This window comes from Plectrocnemia conspersa, unplaced genomic scaffold (assembly GCF_051122295.1).
Source record: "Plectrocnemia conspersa isolate PC_06_02 unplaced genomic scaffold, ASM5112229v1 ptg000003l, whole genome shotgun sequence".
Classification (NCBI taxonomy): domain Eukaryota; kingdom Metazoa; phylum Arthropoda; class Insecta; order Trichoptera; family Polycentropodidae; genus Plectrocnemia; species Plectrocnemia conspersa.
This window is the reverse complement of record NW_028277167.1, coordinates 6718894-6741311: the sequence shown is the minus strand read 5'-3', so window position 1 is coordinate 6741311 and position 22418 is coordinate 6718894. Positions and strand designations below refer to the sequence as shown.

At 30.0% G+C, this 22418-nt stretch overlaps 2 protein-coding genes across 2 annotated transcripts; both read right to left on the bottom strand.

The window, feature by feature from the left end:
- Window positions 1-14126: 14126 nt before the first annotated feature.
- Window positions 14127-15098, bottom strand: LOC148236458 (acyl-CoA-binding protein homolog). The gene is made up of 4 exons (XM_088182657.1): window positions 14992-15098; window positions 14869-14897; window positions 14664-14778; window positions 14127-14597 (listed from the first exon to the last, which is right to left on the bottom strand). Exons 2-4 carry the CDS (start codon window positions 14881-14883, stop codon window positions 14458-14460), a joined length of 270 nt encoding a protein of 89 aa, XP_088038783.1. The 5' UTR covers window positions 14884-14897; window positions 14992-15098; the 3' UTR covers window positions 14127-14457.
- A 2097-nt stretch (window positions 15099-17195) lies between these two features.
- LOC148236457 (acyl-CoA-binding protein homolog 1-like) lies at window positions 17196-22183 on the bottom strand. The gene is made up of 4 exons (XM_088183291.1): window positions 22087-22183; window positions 21980-22001; window positions 17566-17680; window positions 17196-17499 (listed from the first exon to the last, which is right to left on the bottom strand). Exons 2-4 carry the CDS (start codon window positions 21992-21994, stop codon window positions 17366-17368), a joined length of 264 nt encoding a protein of 87 aa, XP_088039417.1. The 5' UTR covers window positions 21995-22001; window positions 22087-22183; the 3' UTR covers window positions 17196-17365.
- Between the last annotated feature and the right edge of the window lie 235 nt (window positions 22184-22418).

Below are 22418 nucleotides of genomic sequence, written 5' to 3'. Positions count from 1 at the left end.
TTGAGAAAAGTGTGAAAAACTTGTATAGTGTAGTTTTGTTATAATATACACCTATTAAATTGTATCTTAGGATGCAGATTCTCAATTTTATTTTTTATAAATATTTAACTATTATTTTCTATACATTTTTAATCAATCGTAATTTTAAAACTTTTTTATGTCGTTTTGTCATCATAATGTCTCTCATATTAATATTATTTTTGGGAGCTAAAAATAGGGTGCACTATAAAACCTAATGATTTAATTCGGTCTCTAGATAATTTTAAGAAGTCAAAAATAATAATAAAAAAATGGAAATGCGCTCTAGGGCCGTTCGTTGTCGTAATGCAACCGCATGATATGGCATGATTAAATGTTTATTGATAATTCCGCTCATATTGGTTTAACCGCAATCTGGAGAAGACACCTGAGCTTAGGAAAATATCAGATCGCCTCAGGCTGTATTGGAGACAACTTATCAGTTACCAAGGTTGCCAACTATTGAGTACAATATATATTTAAAAAATACTTCAAGTTCTTATTACTTTTGATTAAAAAAAATACTAAAAATATCATCAGTTATTAGAACATAAATTAGTGAATCATCAATCATTTTAATCCCATATATTCCATGAAGAAGGCAGTAATAACTTTAACCACTTTCAATACTAGTGATATTATATAACAACAACAAAAAGTTTATTAAATAAACTTTATTTAATTAAAAATATCACGATGCAAGTATTAATTTACCGTCGACGACTTCATAACTGCGTCGTATCTTATTTCTATATACCAATTAACCGTACAGGTACAATTTTCCTCGTAACGTACGCTTTAAATTTATAGTCGAATTTATAAAGACATAAAATCTATGGTTAATCTACAATTATAATGAGAATTAACTAGACTGCGTTGAATATTTATTTATTTATTTATTTACAAACATCTATAATATGTTAATGTATTCGAGAAATCATTACATATTAAAAGTTTGCTGACGACTGAAATTCTACAATCGATAAATTGCAATGCCTTAATCTCAAGTTTAACAACCTCCGCGGTTTAATAACACACTTGTAAATTTTACTGCACCAAATTGGTATATGTAAGCACAATCGAATATCTGAATGTAATAAATAATGTTAAGATGTTTTCAGAAAATGAATTACACAGTGGTGGATTACAGTGTACACTTATTAAAAACAATTTATAGATCACTAATATTTAATACAGTAATATTGTAATTAATAAAATAGATCTGAGTCAATAGTGACTTAGCACGTTTCTACCGCGTATCATAATTTTATTATAAACATAATATTTTAATAAATGAGTTGGAGAAAAATATGACTAGCTCTCTCAAAATACTATATTAACTATTTAAATATTTCTATTCCAATAATATTTATCTACTCGTTTAAAATTCCTTAACCTTTTAAGTGCCGAATTAATTTTTATAAAAATTCACGTAATTGTTTAATTTTTCAATACAGTAAAAAATAAATTACAATTTTTTATATGTTTATATTCATTGCTGCTGCATCTACAATCACTTACAGGAGCAAATTTTTAATTTTATTTTTTACTGTATAATTGATTAATTACGTGACATATTATGAAAATTAATTCAGCATTTGAAAAAAATATATTATTTCTAATTGAGCGTGGCATAAATTTGAATTTCTCACTTAAGAGCCATACGAGGTTATTTGGATTTATCCGCACCTAGCACATAAAGGGTTAAAAAGTACATAAAAGTAATATAAATCAACAAGATTTTTTTTATATTTTTATTTATAAAAATATAATTTTGTCTTATTACAATATAAAAATTATTAAATATAAATATAATAAATTAAGCCGGTTTAATACCGTTATTAAATTATTAATTATTTCACTCGCAACTAATTTTGAGCGTTCCACGTGGACTTGTATGATTATTTTAATTATATAAATTATTGTATATTGCAAAGATCTAATCAAATAATCTTCTCGTGTTTTGCGGAATTACTTCAGAAGCTTATGCAGATGGTTTCCTAATATACATGTAAAGAATTAATATAATTAGGCCTGACCTGTAATTTTTTGATGGGCTGTTTAAATTGTTTTTTCTTAATGTTCCACGTTACATTTGATTTGTTTTACACCATCTTAATATTTTTTTAATTGTTGTGATTATTTTTAGAATGTTTCTCATTATTTAAACTCGCCCTTTCAAGATGTCATGTTACATTGTTTCGTCCAAAGTGACTCATATTTTAATAGTGTTTAATAATGTTTTTCTCAATACTTATTGTCACTGATGGGACGGACTATATTAATTGGATCTTCTGTGGCGGTTGTGTTTATCGAAAACACAATACTCAACCTCGATAGGATCAATCATTTGATTCAAAAGCACAGTGCTGTAAATTACTGTGCAATGAAGCGAAATAAGTACATAGCAGTCGGTTAATTAATATAAAATTATCAATATATATGTCTTCTCTCTATCTCGGCCATCGTGCAATAATATAATTATTGATGATATTCCAAAGTCGCAGCGGCGGAAACAAGTGATTTCATCCTGCGCAGATTGAAAACGAAGATATCCGACGTTTTTATGACATTCGTGGGCTGTTCAAAAAGTTCCTGCATTTATAATTTGGCGTTAATCAGTCTTATTGTTTTCGGAATACATCCCTTTTCTGAAGATCAAGACTATTTTAATATTCTTTCTACCTATTAAAGCAATTCTAATTACTGTTTTAATAGAAACACATTTTCTCAAAAACGTATCATCATAACGCGGTGTACTAAGGGTCGTTAAAAATATTTTATATGTTCTAAAAATATATTTCTCTGAAGTAATGAAGGTTCAACAAACATATGGTTACACTAATTTCACTCACTGACAGATCTCTCATTCTTTTGAATTATATAGCTGCAAAGACTTGATTCTGTTACTGTTCGCGACAATTGTATTTGATAAATACAAAACTTTCCACTATCATGAACTTTAACAAAATAAAAACAGTATTCAAATTGCTTTGAAATCAAAAAGCCTGAAATCAAATATCTAAAATTAAAAAAACAATTCTCTAATAACTAAAGTGAAAATGTTTTTAATAAATCCTTCATCCTCCAATGATATTATTATTATTATTTTATACACACATAGTTGACTTTGTTATTTTAGCTTACAGAATATGATGACAATATGTACAATGTGTCATTTTATTTATTTCACATAAATTTTTTAATCTACACTATTTTTCGTTACCTAAACTCGACATAAAATATTCTCAACGCATGTGTGACCTACCAGCTAATGAGATCAACCTCTTTTTCGCACGCAAATGGGTCAAAACTGTATCCTGAGTGAGCATTTTCTAATCTTTATGTTATATTATTTGATTCGGCAACGGTTATTTGTATGGGCGATCAGACATAATGACTCAATAGCCATAAATAATCGTATTACCTATCCCACGTGCTTTAACTACTCATGGGGTCGTATATTACTCTAAAACGTCTACAATTCGCATTGTTCATTAAAGCAAAAAAGTTTGTATATTATTATTTATGTTACAATTTCTCTTAGTATTTTATTTCATATAAATCATCTAGGACGATCTACGAACTTGAATAACTATTTTTAATTTGGATGCTCTTTGCATTTTTATATAATAATTTAAGAATAAATAAATGTATGTTTTAACGATTAAACATCGGAGTTATACGACGTAAATCATATAAGACATTTGCCACTGTATTACGCTGTGAGACTAATTGCACTTCTACGGTGTCAGGATGAAATAACACGTGATAACATTACACAATAAAAATTATCCATGGAAAGATGTACACAGAAATAATAAATTACACACTTAATTAATTTCACACTGCAGTAATTTATATTTTTAGTAATATGCTTAACTCTTTCGGTTCGCATATAAAATATTCGAAGCATAAATGTGTAATTTTTCATAACAATATTTTTTAGTAATACAAATCATTTTATATAAAAAAATATATATTTAACAATTATATTAGTAATTTAGATTGCTAAGGTACACTTACTTTTAATTACAGAAAAATTCATTTGAAAAATAAGTAAAAAACAAGGAAAAATCGGTAATTTTGAAATTTTGTGAAATTTTTTTCATGTGTATTTTTAACTATGTAATTTTATCATATAACTAACTGTCTTATTGAAAAAATAGCATTTTCCGAAGAAAAATGAATTTTATTTTAAAAAATATGCTGTGCGAATTACTGGGAAAATGCTTAATTTATTATTACATACTTTTTGATCAGGAATGTTATTTTAGCTGTTTAATAATATGATAAATAATGCATAAATAAGATCAGCTGCGATTGAATTAATTCAGCAAAATTGATGGAATATTTTATTTACATCATTTTATCGATTTTTTTGAACGAATTTAATACACATTATAATCAGATCTGTATTGGCATTTTTTGTGCGAGTTTGTATATAAATTTAAAAACAAGAAATGAATTAACAGACAATTAAATTATTGAATTTAGAAAAATAAAATATTTGCATCTTGAAACAACAAATACAAAAATGTAACAGGACCTTTACAAACATTTTCGACGCACACCTGTTTTTGAGATAAACGTTAAACGATAATAAAGGATGTGTCTTTCCAATAATTTGTTCTGACGAATTCTACGTATTTCGATCATATTAGACACAACCATTAAATATTTTATTCACAAAGTTTTTCGAAGACGTTAAAGCATTTTTTGTTCAGAACAAGCGTCCCAGTGTCCACTTCGCAACAAAATAAAAGCACATAAAGGACCATGAATTTTGGAGCGACACTGGTCACTCGGGTATATTGAGAGAAAAAACGAGTAAAAAAGTAAACAAATTGTTTAATTTAAAAAAAAATTCAAATTTTATTTTGGATGGTATAAACACTATAATCGATTATTTTACGAATATTCACTAAATTATTCGAATATTCATATAAATAGTTGAAAATCATTTATTGTCAAAATTCCATGAATTAGAAAAATTTTTTTTAGAAAATATATGAGTCATTTTGGCAGCACGAATAATTAAAATAGCAAAATCGTACCCATTAAAAATTTAATTTTCGGTTATTTTCAAAGTCGAAATTAATAATCTGTATAGTTTTTATCCGAGCGCAAGTCTTTCAGGTATTAATCACCGACGTCTATCGTACTTGTATTTATGAGATTATATTTTTGTATACCAATATATATTAAAGATGTGCAACCTGGCTTGTCAACCAAATATATTTTGGGGTAATAAAAAAAAGTTAGACAATCACTGCTGTAAGCAGTAAGTTACTTTTAAGATTGAAAATTGGTAAAACTATAATCTCGCTAAAATATTGCGTTGACGCGCTATTTTGAAAGTTCAGCAACTTTTTGAACAAACTAGAAATATAACCCCGTTTTTGTCTGTGGCGTGACTTTGGTCCGTTAATTGCGAATCTTCCCATTCGACAAACCTCACGGCAGCTTAATCAAGACTATTAGTCGGCACACACATGATTGAGATTCGAGATTAATGGTTAGAGCTGCAATAGTTGACCCGGGAGTGCAAGTGGCGCCATATCTGGCCGCTATTTTCTAATGAGCGGCCTTGGACCAGACCAGATCTGCGGACGGTACCTGGTCTGGATACAATGACCGCCTTCCGCGGTCACGCTCGACTAAATCTCTTGTCGCGAATTGATAATTTAACGTGTAAGCATGCCGTTTGTCTGAATACTGGATATACATCGCAGTGAAAACTCGACTTACCGGTGTTTCAACGTCGAATTTGTAACATAAGATCCGTGAAATTGCGTAAAATTATCTTGAAAGATTTCACATAGAACCAGTGGTGTCATCCATCCTGTTTCCACCGATTTCCGGAAACCGTTTTTTAATCAAATAAATTATTCTGAACCTGTCATTGAAACTATAACCAAAATCAATTTCAATAATATTCTAATGAGCAATATAATTTTAGGAATCAAATTTCTAAATATATACTCCGCTACCAAATATTTATCTTGTATCTACAATAAGGCAAATGTCGCCTGTGGTGTTTAATATTTACCTAACCTTGCATTAGTCTTTAAAAGTGATTTTCTAGAGATTCTCAACAGAGTTTTCCCAGAAACTTATTTAATAAAAAAATTAGTCTCGAATCCCGCGACATATTATTAAAAAAAACCCCTATAGATTTAATATGTGTAAAAAATGTGTAACTACGACAACAGATGGAGTCTTAATAAATCATGGAATTCACATGACTGACATATACCTAACTAAGAAACGGCAAGATCAATGTAAAGTTTATAATACTAATGAATTTTTAAATAGAACCTTAGAGTATATATTTAAAAAAAGAACAATAAAATCATGGATGTTGCTACGAATTAACAACTGCAAGTTCAAGTTAGGTTTGGGTTTGAACAGTAAGGTCAAATAGCCAATAATTTGTACCTACAGTCGGTGCAAGTAACCGCATTCTAAAATTATACGTTGCACAATACATCAAAATTTAATACGGCCCTAAATTAAATTTACTTTAAGTCCAAAGAATAAGTATAGCTTTATTTGATGTGTGGGGAGCAAATGAACGGGAGATAAGATACATCAGTGAAATTTTAAAGACAGTAAGGTGTTATGATGTTTTCTGAAATGATTATTATATTTTTAATAAAATATAATAAATATGCTTATTTGACCGCAAGTATTTAATAAATATCTGCTAGTACAAAATCTGCATTAAAGATAACTATAAAGAAAGTAAAATGATTTATCCAGTATAAAACCACAAAAGGTATTATTGGATGTACATATGTAATGCTAAGTGCTTTGTATTATAATTTATTATATATTAAATCAAAATAGTAAGGAAATATTTTAAAAATAGCTATGCATAGAGTAATTTGATGATTTCGTGGATTAGATAAATGTGATTTATATTTAAGTAATGACTAATTTGTTCATTAAAATCATATTTACTTTTTTTAATGGCACTTAAAAGTAAAGAGGTTTGGAGCATTTTATTAGATTGCTAGGAAAATAATGGCAGTTTTTTCAATCAAGATGTCATCTCATCTTGAATAAATTTTAAAGTGCACTTTTCGATATGTATTTTTAGAACTTTTTTTAGAACAAATTATGTTAATAAATATAATATAGCTTTTGTGTTAGATCACGTCGAGGTATACCACTCATGGGTTTTATGGCCAAAGGGATGTGACTTTGCAGACAAATAGACGCCGGAAAAGCTGGTAAAAATGTATTTTATAAACATATATGAACTACCACATATATAGAAAAATGTAGATGCCGCTATCAGACGGTGGAGTTAAAGTGGTAGGCCATGGAAATCGGAAAGCTTTCGCTGGCGTGTCGAGTTGTATTACTGTCGACTGTGTTTTCGATATGCGGTGCTGCGTTCTCGTAATGCTCTCTAGACCAATTCTCAGCAACCTTTTTTGGTGGCAGAGCAAAATAATTAAAATGTGACTATTCGGGTCAGTGCATATTTTTGGTCCTAACAACCATATATATGGTCTAATTGTAACATCGTAACGCGTAATCCGGCACATATACACATATATTTAAAAAAAAATCTATTTGCAGAACTCAAATGGGTCACAAGGTGACCCGCGAGTCATAGGTTGCCGAGCCAATCGGCTGATGTATTTCGTGTCGATACAGTCTTTTGGATCTGTGACCAAGTGTCATATATTTTATAATGGCGAATCGCAAATGAAGATGTTTGCGAACTAATTACATCGCTTCTTGGACACATCAACGAAATGTGTTCACGCCTTAAAATAGAAATGGTCTAGATAGCTACTCCGTCGATCGGTATCCAAAGACTAAAATAACAATAGTATAATGCGCTGTGTGGAATGTGTTGTGTAACGCGCGTCCTTTTCCACAAAGAGTAGTTTTTAAGTAATCCTAGTACCACTTAAAACAGCTAGTGAAAAATTTTAAAAATGGGTGCCACACGAACTAAATAAAATCAAACAAAAAGTCCAACCTTAGACAATTATGTATGTATATGGTCACATCCCTAATAAAATCGCACCGGAAGAAAATATCAGTGCACAAATTCGTCCGTTTCTCTTAACCCTTAGTTACTCGCACAAAGAAAATTACATAACTGCTCGCATGGGGTCACAGATGACCCCAAATTGTAGGAATAATTTTTATTATTTATTAAATATATAAGTAAATAAAACTTGTTTATTATTAAAGTGCTTTATTAATTCTATTATAAAGCAAAGGAATAACATAAACTAAATATCTAATTAAACAAAAACAAGCTAAATTAAAATAATTATCAAAAATTAACAATTTATACTTATACTGAGATAAAGTTAAAATTTTAGAATATTTTTAGGAACTCTCCGAATCACTTTTATTACACTGTTGACAGTATATTTGAGTGATCATTGCACACAAACTTTGCGTTTAGTTTTACTAGTTTTGTTTGGCAAAAAATCCTGAGGTATATCGGGTTTGTTTTTCTTGAGTGTTCCAACTAAAGTGAGCTTGTAGGGTGGATCCAATAATTCATTTGCGAGTTTCACGCTCGTATACCAATTGTCTACGGTTACTCTCTTTTATCAGCTCTACAAGACGTTTTACTATGTCATTTGGGCTGTTTGAGACTTGGTAAGGACCCGCAGGCTGTTTGCCAAAATAAACCTCAAAGGCCAGCAAATAAAATGTCTTGGAGTCTACCAATGCTTGGTTTTTTATACCGAATTTATTTGGTTTGCTTGGCATGTAAACTTTGCCTTTGAACGGCCACGGAACCCAATCAATCTCTTTCAAAAAAGTAACGTAATTACTCGCACGGGGTCACCGCTTAAGAGCGCAGCGACACATCCTTCCACTCCCGTGACTTTTTCGCTACAGGAATACAAACTTCGACGCGGATTATGAAGCTAGCAAGAGCGCGGGGAATTTCGAGAAACAGCAAATGCTTCATTTTTTAATGCGAAATTGCTTTGACCCCATGCGAGTAATTAAGGGTTAAATACGTCTATGAGAGGTATTGGTATGTGATTGTATTTAATTTTATTTTTACTAGTTTCGGCTGTTGATAAATTTCGCAATAATACCCCCATGAATCCTTAAAAGAAGTCTTCGCAATAAATACCTCCAGAGTTAAAAAAAAAGTAATCCAAAATTTAATATGCTTTGCTTATGCGTTTTTTAGCTTCCCAGAACAATAGCGGGCGTTTCTTACAGCCAAATTGATCTTTCGCAACCACTCGTTAATTGCCGAATTCCTTCGATGCGATTATAAGTAAACGTTTTCGCAGGGCTGGATTAAAAACAAAAATTAAAAAACACATATACCCGACTTCAAAGAAGTAATAAAAATCTTCGCCAAAAAGAAAAGAGCTTCGGAGGAAAAAATCGAACGTGACACCATTTACGCAAGAGCACGCGAGGCGATTGAATCCATGACAGTAATTAGTCATGAAGTTACGTCAACACATTCCTTTTAATTTCCCGCCGTGATCATAAAGTCATTGAAATAATTTGAACCTTTGTTTTCGGTGATTTTTTGTTGTATTACTATAGTGCATGTGTGAATTGAGCGCGTGAGTTTTGATCAATGCCATTCTATAGCAACGTCAGCCAAAAATATTTTATATCTTTCCCATTATAAATAAAACCTTTTTTTACATCATCATTATCACTTTAAATTAAAAGCAAAATATAACAATGAAATTCAAGTTTAAACCTTTAGCTGCTGTCACATTTCATCGATTCATGTTTCTTAAGAATAATGTTTAATATGTATGTAAAAAAACTGCTTCATGTCATTGACATATTAGCAGAGTAACGAGTTATTGAATTCATATACCTTTTCAAGCATCATGACATCGACAACGATCATTGTTAGCATTTGCTGTCATCATAAACAACGATAAATCGTTGTTTAGCAATCAATTAACATTACTTTATTTTTTTGTAGATTATATTGCAGGTAGTCATTATATCCGAAAGACTAATGCCGCTCCAAAATCCATGGTCTTATGGTTTAGTAAAGCGAGACAATGAGACGTTTCTTCTCAACAAGAAAAATATTTTTACGCCTTCGAATAAGAAAAGTAAATCAAAAATAAAATATATATAAGATTATGCGAGAATACAAAACATTTTCACAAAGATTCAAACAACGTTAACATATAACAGGTTGCTAAGAAGAAGATAACAATCACTTAATTGTCTTGCTATATAGTTAATAATTAACAAGTGCGCAAAAACTACCGGACCAAAATAAATATCAAGTGTAATAAAATAAAACAATTTATTACAATTAGAGCAACTCATAATCATGAACAAAATAATAATTGTAGTAATATTACAAAGCAATTACAAATAAATAATTATCACAACGCGTCATGGGCTATTATTAATATCATATGTGCTTGAAGATCACACTACAGAGAGAACAAGAACATTAAATATCACTCGAGAGCACACGGCGAAGACTTTAATAGGTCTATATTCAATCTAAGAGCGTGCCGATACGCCGACGTTAATGTTTGAGTCCTACCACTGGTGTTATAGAGCAAAAAGTTAGAGTTGACATATAAACAATTAAAGGCGATACGAGTTTCAATTTGGTATTAAATGGCATATCAGTATATTAAATAAATCGACGTTGCTAAAAAGTACACATATGTGACACTTAGAGATTAGGCTGTAATATGGCAAACCGTATTCTGATTAAGAAAATAGCTTGTTAATGTGTCTCAATAAGGTATTTGATAAGATACTTTTAATCGTAGACATATTTTTTTGAAAATGTAGATGGGCCGGGTTATATTTTTTATACAGCAAACAGTACAGATTTCATTAAAAATATATTTTCACTATTAAATAAAAATTTTTGAGACTTACTTATTGCTAATATTTAACAGATATAAATAATTTTAGGTCTTACGATAGCATGACCGAATAAAAAACAACAATGTCAAAATATTATCAGCCGAACTGTCAATTTTATAATTTTGTAATATTTTTTTTAAATCCGTAAACGAAACTACCTAGAATGAAATACTGTTTCAATTTTCGAAAACATTTTAAATGGTTCGTATCTTAATAATTTAAATATGTGGTTTGCAACTTAACTAATTTATCATTTTTTTTTTAAATAATTAAATTAATATAACTATGAAGAACTTGAATTTTTATTTCTAAAATAATGGGAAGCTATATTTTGAATAAATTAATTAAAGTTGAGAATTACATGTTATTTGTACGTGAGGAATTTAACCATCAAATAACCATTGTTACATAAATAAAGTCATTTTTGAACAAATGTCTTTTATGTGTTTAGACAATATTAGTATATTTGTATAAATTATTAAATTTTGTAACTATATTTTTTTCAGATTTTGGGATGCCCTGTACACAAAAATAATCTTTACTATTCAATATAAATGAATAAATATTGTACACTCAAACTGAATGTCTGACTGATTAATTAAAATAAGATTAATTAATACTAATTGGACACTGTCTAGAATTCTCTCAATCATTTTTATTTTATTATAGTGCTAATTACTAGTGATTATTTGTTTTTCACTCAGGCTAGAACATTATTGATTACTTTCAATAAACGTTAGCTTATTCGCAACTTAATCTATAAATTTACTCTCTGCCTTGCTGCAAATCCTTGCATTTGCCCAAATATCTTTAAAATGTATACACATATAAGCAATCCATAAATAAATGAAAAATACTATTAAGTATATATGACTAAGCTAATATAATATTTGTCATGAGTGTATCTTGAATTTTTTACGAACTTGTTATTTGTTTTTGATATTAACAACAAACTATATTTATATATGCATTAAATTTATTTAAGGTTGTTTCACTTTAGTCAAACAATGTAAGATCTAACACTAATTATAGTTTTAAAACTTTCATTAGGTCAAGTCCAAAATACAAACTAAGCTAACTTATCTCTCATGGATGTTTGCTGTCTGCACCTGGATATTACACCATGTTTCAAAAATATGATAGCTATCATTACCGATACTACTACGAACTTGTGATATAAGATAGTTGATCAAAGTATATTTAAACCGAATTTTGCTCAGAGTGCGCAGTATCAATTATCGACGGCTTTAATAATATAAATTATTTAGGAGTAATTATAAATAAAAATAATAATTTTAAGTATTTAGTTAGAAATAAAGATGTACATAGATTTAATACTAAAAATAGAGACAATCTAAGGATAGTTACATATAAGAAAGCGAGTACGACCAAAGGAATTATGTACGGAGGTGTGAATTTGTATAATAATATTCCTAGGACAATCCGCAAAAATAAAAATGTTGCGGGTATCCTCAATGGAATAAAGAAACACCTTTGCGCATTAATAAATAAATTATAGTATCAAGTGTATAAACAATTAGCTATATAATAAAATAAATATAAAAAAATAAACTCACAGGTTTTAAATATCCTTCTTCCTCGCCTTTACTTTTGCAAATTCTACAATCACTAGTGGCAGATTAAGCACTTGGGTGCCCCCAGGCGCTACATAATTTTGGAGATCCTCTTTTTCGATTGATAAAAAAGCATCACAAAATTTATTAAAAATTTTCATATTACACATATAAAAAATTGTTAATCACAAATATTTCGTTATTATTGCTGAACTCAAGGAGTGGTAAATCCCCCCCCCCCTCCCCCAATGACGTCCCTGATAATAACGAGTTATTTTTATCATTTCCGGTATAATAATTATTTAATAACTTGGGCTAATATGATTATCATATATGTAACTAAAATTTATAAAATCAAACAAAAAAAATTATATAAAAAGAATGTTTATTATTTTCAAATCAAGATATATAATTAAAATTATACTAAACATATAAAATTGGGGTCATATAATTCAAAATAAACACTTCATTGTTATCCTTATCACCTTAGCAACTAGAAATGGACTCGTTCAACATATTTACGGTACTTTACTGCATTAATTAAAAAATCGTTTTCACTTTCATTATTCACAAATTTATAAGCATCCAAGTTTAGACATATTTCGATTAAGACAGAGAAAGCCTTTTCAACACTAACATGTGTTGCTGGAGCTCCTACAACTATCGTTGTAATTTTGTATAAATGAGGATTTGTGTTTTTATTTTCCTTCCAAAATATGTTATATTTCTGTCTAATCTTTGTACATGGTTCAAGTTATTCAATATGAATTCAATGACCACATCTGTAGAAATAGGAAATCTATGTGTCTCTATTGCCAATTCTTTACTTCTTCCTCTAAATCGCCTACCTTTTTATCGGATGTTTCATTAGATGATTGCGCTTGTTCATTTGTGATTGAAATTGATTTCTTTAAAAATTATAATTTGTTCAAAATATCTTTCAAATGTTGCACAGCTTGTATTTTATGTGACTGCATGCTTGAACATGGACCTAACTGAAATAAACTGATTTTTTTTCGGTTCAGTTTCGGTTCGAAACCCTGGTTTCTTCATCCAATGAAATAGTTTGTTATATTCATAAAATTCAAGTTAGTAGGAAAAGTTATTTTATTGCTGAATTTGTTTACAGCACATCTCATGTCGCTGCATTGTCAACACAAATACTTAAAATCTGCCTTTCATTAATTTCAAATTTTGATAGTGGCTTTCACCTCATTTTTTACATGCAAAGAATCATGACGTCCTGCAGTATCAATAATGTGCAATGTTTTTGTAATATTTTTTTATCATCGTAGAACCTGTCGAAACACAAAGTTGCCGAGCCACTTCGCCTGCAATTTTTGGTGATCCTTTATTCTCAAGTTTGAATGTAGCGAGTGGTGTTGGACTAAGGCAAACCACTTCCACAAGACTACTATCCATAGTAATTATAATTTTTGAGGACTTTAAATAAAAATGAGTTTGGTGTTTAGATTTCTAAAATATCAGAGCAGCAGAGCACTACAAATTCAAAACAAATTCCGGCTCCGAGTAAGAACCCGTTGCTTCCGCTCCAACCCTCTGATGGATACAGCCCATTTTGTAAGTAAATTTTACAATGAAAGAGATACAAGTTGTATTTGTAAATTAGGTATGATTCAAATAAAAGAAGTGATAAATAGGTAAAGATTGTATATGTGTTCATAGAAAAATATTACAAAAAAATAAGTCATAAACCTTATTCAGCCCTTGAAAAAACAATAAGTAAAACATTATTTGAATAAAAATATATCAAAGATATATTTAGCACTGGAAATGTTTAAAATTGGTACAAGTATTTAGAGTATAGTGTACGTATTTGACAGTCGGGTGTTACAGCATAAATTATTTAACGTCTTTCACAGACAAACAAGACTAGATCGAAATACGTCAATATCATATTTTGAATAGAATATCAAGTATATAAACTCGCAAGGAATATATAATGTATATCATACGATTAATACATTTATGCCAATCCAATCGTCAAGATCAGCGATTGGACTTTTTCGATGTACTTTTCCATAGCTTCTTCTTTGGTTATGCCTTTTTTTCCGTTCCAGGCATCCCACTTGGCCTTTCCTTTGAAATCGAACATCCCAGGACGTTCTGCGAGAAGTATAGTCATTTTAAAGTGTGTCATATACTAAATATTGTGCATTAAATAATGTTAACCTGTGTTGCAGTCTCCAACGCTACCCTGTTTGAATAAAGCGTACACTTCCAAAAGGTCATTGTCGGCCGGTGTCGTCTTCAACACCTTCACGTCATTAGCGGCTTTATCAAATCTCTACAAAAATAAAGGTTATATGAATTAACCTTATTCAAGGTGAAAAATAATTGTTTATCATATTTTGATATTGCTTATTAGTATTAGTACCTCTTGCAAAGACATTTTCGATACGGTTTCTGAAATAAATGTCAATATCATTTTAATGAAAATCTATTAAACATGATGCGAAATGTTTAAAGTCCGTTTTTTTGGACGAAAAGCGGTACTTACACGCGCGTTCGGCTAAAATAGGAATGCTAATGACTTGACCGGCGACCCACGATGGAATCTGGTTTTAGTGTTGCCATGTTGAAAAAATCATACATCATGATATGTTTTACTTTATATTGAAATATTTAGTTTTAATATGTGTAAATTTTATGCCGGTAATATTTATACATATTAAATTAAATTTTGGCTAACGAATGGTGATGGATGGCAATTAGAAACAGATTGAGCCGCTGCAGTAGTATTTTATTCAAAATTATAATAGTAGCATGTTATTTATATATATGTGAATCTAAGGTGTACGAGACAGCATCGGCTGTCGCAAGTCCGTCTAGAGAAGTGTCCGTCACGTCAATGTAACCAGAGTGCCGCCAAGTTTTGGCCATAATAAATCCATAAACGGGCCCCCACATTTTTTTATGTAAATTAATTAAATTTAATTATTGAATTGTGTATTTTTTACTATCCTTGACTATAAATACTTCTGTCAGTAAAAAGTTACGGATTACGCTTAGCTAGCCGTCGAAGATTTATGATGTTTTCGGAGAATTTTGGTGTTCATACATAACCAGAAGCTCATGCCTCAGTGTCTTTTTTTCCTTTCTATGTAAAACTGTTTCAACGTGATTGCGTGGATTTCGGTATGCGTGGGAACAATGCAATATTTGCCGTCATGATGGCATGTAACCATGTAGCGCGAGTGTTCCGTTTTGTTTTTATTCTAGCTGTTAACTCCAATCTAAACGTAAGCATTTAGAAACATATTAATATAATATAAAACAAAATAATTTATAAAAAAGGTGTTACAATGGCGAATACAAATGAGTTGAAAAGCCAAATGCGTCTGGATAAAGTTAATGCTCTTTAGCGGGGGATTGGAATTGCATCAAGATGCTTTCACTAGACAGTGACGTCACTTGAGGGAGGCAGGGGAGGCATCCCCTGGCCAGCAAAATGCATGTAATTTGATGAAATATTATGAATCTTGATAAAATTGAAATATTAAAGCTTTTGCCCCTCCCCTGAAAAAAACTGAAATAGCATCCCTAATTTTAAACCAGAAATTATAGGGTTATTTCTCTGTGGGAGCCTAGATTTGTTATGGCCAAAACATTGCGGCACTTGGGTAGCACTGGCGTGACGGTTATTCTCTCGACTGGCTATCTTCAGGCGATTCGGACGAAACTGCAGCGGCTCAATCTGTGTATAATTGCCACTCGTCACCATCCCGTCGCCTAAACCTCAAAGAAAATCTAAAATACCTATAGGGTACGTCCCGGGCACCACGCCCGCATCCCGCAATTGCATTAGGCTATGAAATTTTAGCCCATGGACAACTGAGAACATCCCTGCCTGGCTTTCGCTCCAGAGTACTGCGCAAGGTCAGACCTTCTTCCTTGTTTTTTTTATAAATTAAGTCGCTGCAGTAGAGGTTTATTTTATGATATAATAATTAGTTACATGTTGTTGGAAATTATATGATATAAGATATCGGCAGACGAGGCGCCGTCGGTCCTTGTCTTCCCGTCGAAGTACACCAAATAATGTGGTACCCTCCACCACCATCACGTCAGTGTTGCCAGAGTGCCGAGAAATAAACCGACCCTCTACACAATAGTCATTTTCTCCCCCGACTCCTTAACCATTCATGTTTAATTTAGTGCAAAACTTAAAACGAGCTAGTTCCTCCCATTGTCGCTTTATCAGCGTAACTCCAGGGTGGCTAGCTAAATTTAAACATAGAACCATATTTTTATGATCTATTTCTTTTATCCAATTTGATATAATAATATACACCTAAATTCACTATTTTTAATATGCTTACTAAAAAGTTTTCTATTTTTATAGTGAGCTCAAATTATTTGTAATCATTATAAATTCTGTAATCCAGGGTCGTGGGTTCGAGTCCCACAGCAAACTTGAATTTTTATTTATTTAAATACTTGTAAAGTGACATATATTTCTTAGAACTACTATAATAGTTTATAAAAAATAAAATGGATATCACAGACATTGATTTCAGTATGGTGTGTTGATAATTACTTGTATATATTATATATTGATTGATTTACTCTAAGTAAAAAAAAATGTAATAAATTATATTAATTAACCATGAGTCTAGTGGTGGACTTATTCACAGTGAATTTTTAAAGAAAATAAAGAGCTTTTCTTTTTACTGTCTTTTATATAAATGAATAAAACGAAGGTTTGTTTTAAAATGGTTTATTAAAAAAAGTCGATTGTTTTAAATTATAAAAGTTATAATAAAAACTGAATGTGTGATTTGCATATTATTGCTTGATATATTTTTGCATTTTAGGTGATGTAAGAGGAAATAATTTATATTATTATAATAAAATACCAATAAAATCTATTTTTAAGCATATTTTTGTGTTAACTCTTCAACGTATGCTACATAAGCTTCTTTTGCGTCGTTTTGAGACATTCCTTTCTTTTCGCTCCACGCTGTCCACTTTGCTTTGCCCTTTAAATCGAACATCGAAGGTTGTTCTGAAAATAAATACAAATGATTATTAAGTAAACAATACATGATATAAAATGTCAATGTTTTATTACCAGTGCTATTATCGCCTACAGATGCTTGTTTGAATAAAGCATATAAAGCTAATAATTCTTGATCTGTCGGTCTTTTGGTAAATGATTTGGCTTTTGCGGCGGCAGTATCGAAACGCTGTAAAATATAATGCTCGTTATAAGAAAATATATATGACACTTAAAAAGAGTTTATTTTTATATCCTTTGATAAAATTAAAGTTATTAACAATTAACCATTATGTATATCTTTGTACCATTATTAACATCAACTTTTATCAACACGCAACACTATGAAACAATAGACTGATTGCAAAATTTCGTCATCATTGTGTGACTATCATCACGCTAAAGATAAACCCATAAAATTAGCACAACATATTTTTTTTTAAATTAAAGTTTGTTCACCTGGAATAAACCAGTTTTTACGCTATTTAGCTAATACATACAAAAAATCAGGAAACTCTAAAGAAAATCTTAAGATAAACATAAATAAATCCTTCAAAATAATTTAAGCGCTGCAGAATTAATTATGCAAACGATTCCCATAAATTTTAATGTATGAACTGTTTTTTTGTGAACTCTTTAAAGCAAATGATTGGCATTGAAAAAATATTGACACCGGTGGCAACGTTTACATAGAACAAAGATCACGTTATATTTTTAGCAGCAGGTATCTAAAGATGCAAGTGTATTACTAACTACCTTACAATCAATATTGTATATTCAAATTATGGTAATTCCAAAACCTATGATGTCCTGGTCAAGGTTAGACATAAATTGGTCAGACTGCATGACTGTAGTCTAGTGTTTGCCTTGGTGTCCAATGTTCATCGGTACGAAACTATTTAAATAATGAACATCGCGTGAAAGATCTGGTTATTTGGAATATTAAATAAGAGTCGCATTCCAACAAACTATACATGTTCTAATGAATCATATGAATTGTCGTTAATCATTGTAACCAGAATTGCGTGAAAAATATAACTGAATGACATGCTCCTCTCAATTGTTTATTACGTCATATTTTCTTATTTTACTTCGCCTTCCAAGGCGTTCAAGATATAAAATTATTTCCTCAAAATGAAATAAATCTTGTCATGATTGAGCAGACGTAATGCAAGTAACATAAATCGCTGTAATTGAGTAGACGAGTATGAAATTTCGCATGTCGTCAATCACGCCATTATTTGACCGGAAATATCCATACACACACCGGATGTACGACAATTGAATGAGAGAATGAAATATACACATGAACTCAAAATAAATCGTAACTCGTAATCTGGAGAGAGAAGAAAATGCTGACAATTTCTGATGCGTTATATTATTTATTTTATCTTGTTATTTCTATTCATTTCTTACTAATCTGAATATCATGACATGACAGGTTTTACCAACACATATACAAAATGTTTTAATATTTCATACTATATTTTACTTTAAACATACAAATGTTTTGTAAAATAAAATAAAAATATTGGAGCACACAAAAAAGATGTGCACAATCCCACATCAATTAATACAGAATTTAAAAGGATCATATAAGGGGAGTGTTTACAAGCTTTAACATCCTGGCCGCAACGGTTAAGAACAAGGGACGCAATCGCACTCTCTAAGTGCTTAATTTAATACACGCTAGGAATTGTATCCCAACGTTTCTAGAGAAAGGCAATACAATACAATGCATTTGTGCGGATGCTCTTTTATGTTATCAGCAATAAAAGCACATAATAAATATTTTGAGTTTTCAATTGCTGCATGTATGTCACTGATAGAAAAGAGGGAGAGTAGATGAGTCAAATTGGATACACGGTACTCTAAAACGAGCGAAATAAACGTCGGAGTGACGAATGACTAATTCGATGACATATGTATATCATGATATATATTTTTTTATATTTGTTTAGCATTTTATAATAATATCTCCAAAATTGGACAAAGGCACAATTAAAATTATGTCAAACTCAGAAAAATAAAAACAACTTAAGCAAAACATATCAAAAAGTAAAATTCGAATATTTTTTTTTATATATTGTTAATCTTTTGTTGCGATATGACAGGCGTGAACCAAATACGTTACAACAAGTTAAACACAATCAACAAGTAGTGAGACTTTGGTCTTTTAATCAGTGACATATTTTATTAATTATAAATTATTATTACAGCTTACAATCGATAGGTGCACACCCTAGATTTAATTAATTTTGCTTTTTCATCCATGAGATAATAAAAATCTAGGAAAACCAAATTATGACAATTAATTATATAATATTTAAAAAATACTAGTGCTCATATGGGATTCGAACCCAGGTTTTTCAGTTTATTAATAGTGGTGCTTAATTATTAAAAATATTATAATGATATGTACAATGCTTTTCCATTTAATTGGTCCTAGATGTCAATTATTAATGATGACCTACTTCAAATCGTTGAGCAAGATTGGACTTTTAGTTACAAATTATTTTACGATAGATTTTCATCTTATGCTGATTAATAGTTAAAGCATGAAATTGTATTAATTTATGAGCTGGCAATATTGTGAATATTATGATTAATAAATAATTATAGACAATAGCAGTGTGCAATAGTAACATCGGTTCGACAAGGCTTCATTGTAATTAACCATTGGATAATAATATCTAATTACGAGATCTTAGTCACAGTATTACCTATTAAAATAATTTGAATATAAATCTTAAAATTAAGACAGGTGATATTTAATTGTAGACATGAATTAATGATACTTGCTTAATATGTATTGCGATAAGTTTAATTAATTAATTAATACAATTTAAAATTATGGTTTTCTGTGTGAATGAGTCAGCCATGTAATAGAGCAGCATTATATCAATAAAGTATGACCAATCAGAAATACATTACAGCCTGGAATAAAAACATTGAAAGAGAATGCCTTATTGATCCGAAAAAATCTACTTCCACCATAGCACACTGATGAAACAATTTGTCAAACCTTTGTCAAAAGAAGGAGAATGTTTTAAGTATCTCTGTGACCAATTTACTTTTTTGTCAGTGGCAAAGTTGAAGGAAGCCATTTTGTTGGACCCGACATCAAAAACTTATGAAGAAAGAAAATATTTTTATTTATTATAAGAATATACAGAGGGACACAAAAACATATACTATTTCGCAAACTGTTATTACTATATAAATATTATAGTGTTTTAATATGTTTAATAACACAATTCTAAAGAAAATTTAATTAAAACCTTTTGTATTATTTAATTCTGCAATATGTAATTATTTTATATTAGCAACTCGATAAAGTCCTCGGCTTAAGAGGTAATCCTATTGGTTAACTTTACTAGTAATATTTACACATAGCTCATCTGATTGTTAACCGTTGTAATTAAACACGCCAGCAATTGCGATAAGGCAAATTAACTATTTAATCAATCGAAAGGCAGCGATGCCCAACATATTTTTGCATTCTACGTTTTTTTGCAAAGAATCAATCTAACTGTTTTAAATGCTTGACTGATCACACAATAACCACGAACCGACCTTATTGTGCAATTTTCAAGAACAGTTACTGAATGGCGTTATAATAATTACATATTGCTCTTGAATTATTGATGATAAACTGTAATCAATATGCGGCGATAAGGTACACATATATTGAGCAACAAAAGACACGCAAAGTGGTGTGATAAAAATTATTTTTAGTGTCATACATAAGTATTAAATTTTACATACAGATATCATAAATACATGAACATGTTATTTATATCTAGCATTATTTAAATGTCCCACGTGTTATTCAAAAACCTTCAGCAGAAAGCTCAACATGTACAGTTAATAGTAATATTACTTAATATGTACCGTGTTTCTTTAAAAACATCGTAAAACATACTGTATATTTTATTTTTATGCAATACGTCCTTAGATAACCTTTGTTTACGTAAATATACATTTTTAACAGTATACTTAAACTGAATTTGGATTGTAATCCAATGACTTTGACCATGAAAAATAATTTACATTTTACACTAATGTGTTTTTTTATAACACTATAATTTATGTTGAAATCAAAATTAATATTCGACAATAATAAAACTTGCTTTAATCAAATTCCTTAAATGAAATAAGATGCGGAAAATATATTTCATCACAACAAAATTTTATGTTTATTTATTTAGGAACTTTTAAATTGAGGAAAAAGGTTAACACTGTTCTAAGGTCATTATAGTTAATTTATAAATTTTGTGCAGTCAGTCTGACACGTACTACTGTTAAATAAATATTTCCGTAATGAACCATCTTTAGAAATTGAATTATTGATTTTCTACCTAATGCGATAAATTTTATATAAATAATGATAAATCTTCCTAAAAAATAATGTTGCATTTAATTTAATGAAAAAAATGTAATGTAAAACTTAAATAAAGCAACACTTATAATTTAAATTTAATCTTACCTGATCGAGAGACATGACTGTTCTGTAATTTAATCAAAATTATAATTGATTATTATTTTACAAAAAATTGTATATATAAAGTAATATATAAACTTAAAGTTCCTCACTCGTGCTTTACAGGCGAGTTACTCGTACTGTTGTTGAATTAAGACTACGAGTGTTCCAAGCGAATAGTGAGTAGCTGCAAGAGATAATACGTGTACGATGATCAGTGGTAGAAAATGTTGGCTCGCGTCCCGTGTTCGTTTATGTGGAAATATAGATGACGTGTTTTTCTTAATATTTGCAAAAGAATTTCACATTCACGTCAAAATAAACACTAAATTTAGACTTATGATTCCGTCGAGGTAATGGAACTGAGAATGAGATCTACTGGTGCTATCCTTAGAAAATACGTGGTGAGAATAATTCTTGACACTGGTGTTTTTAATTACGCATT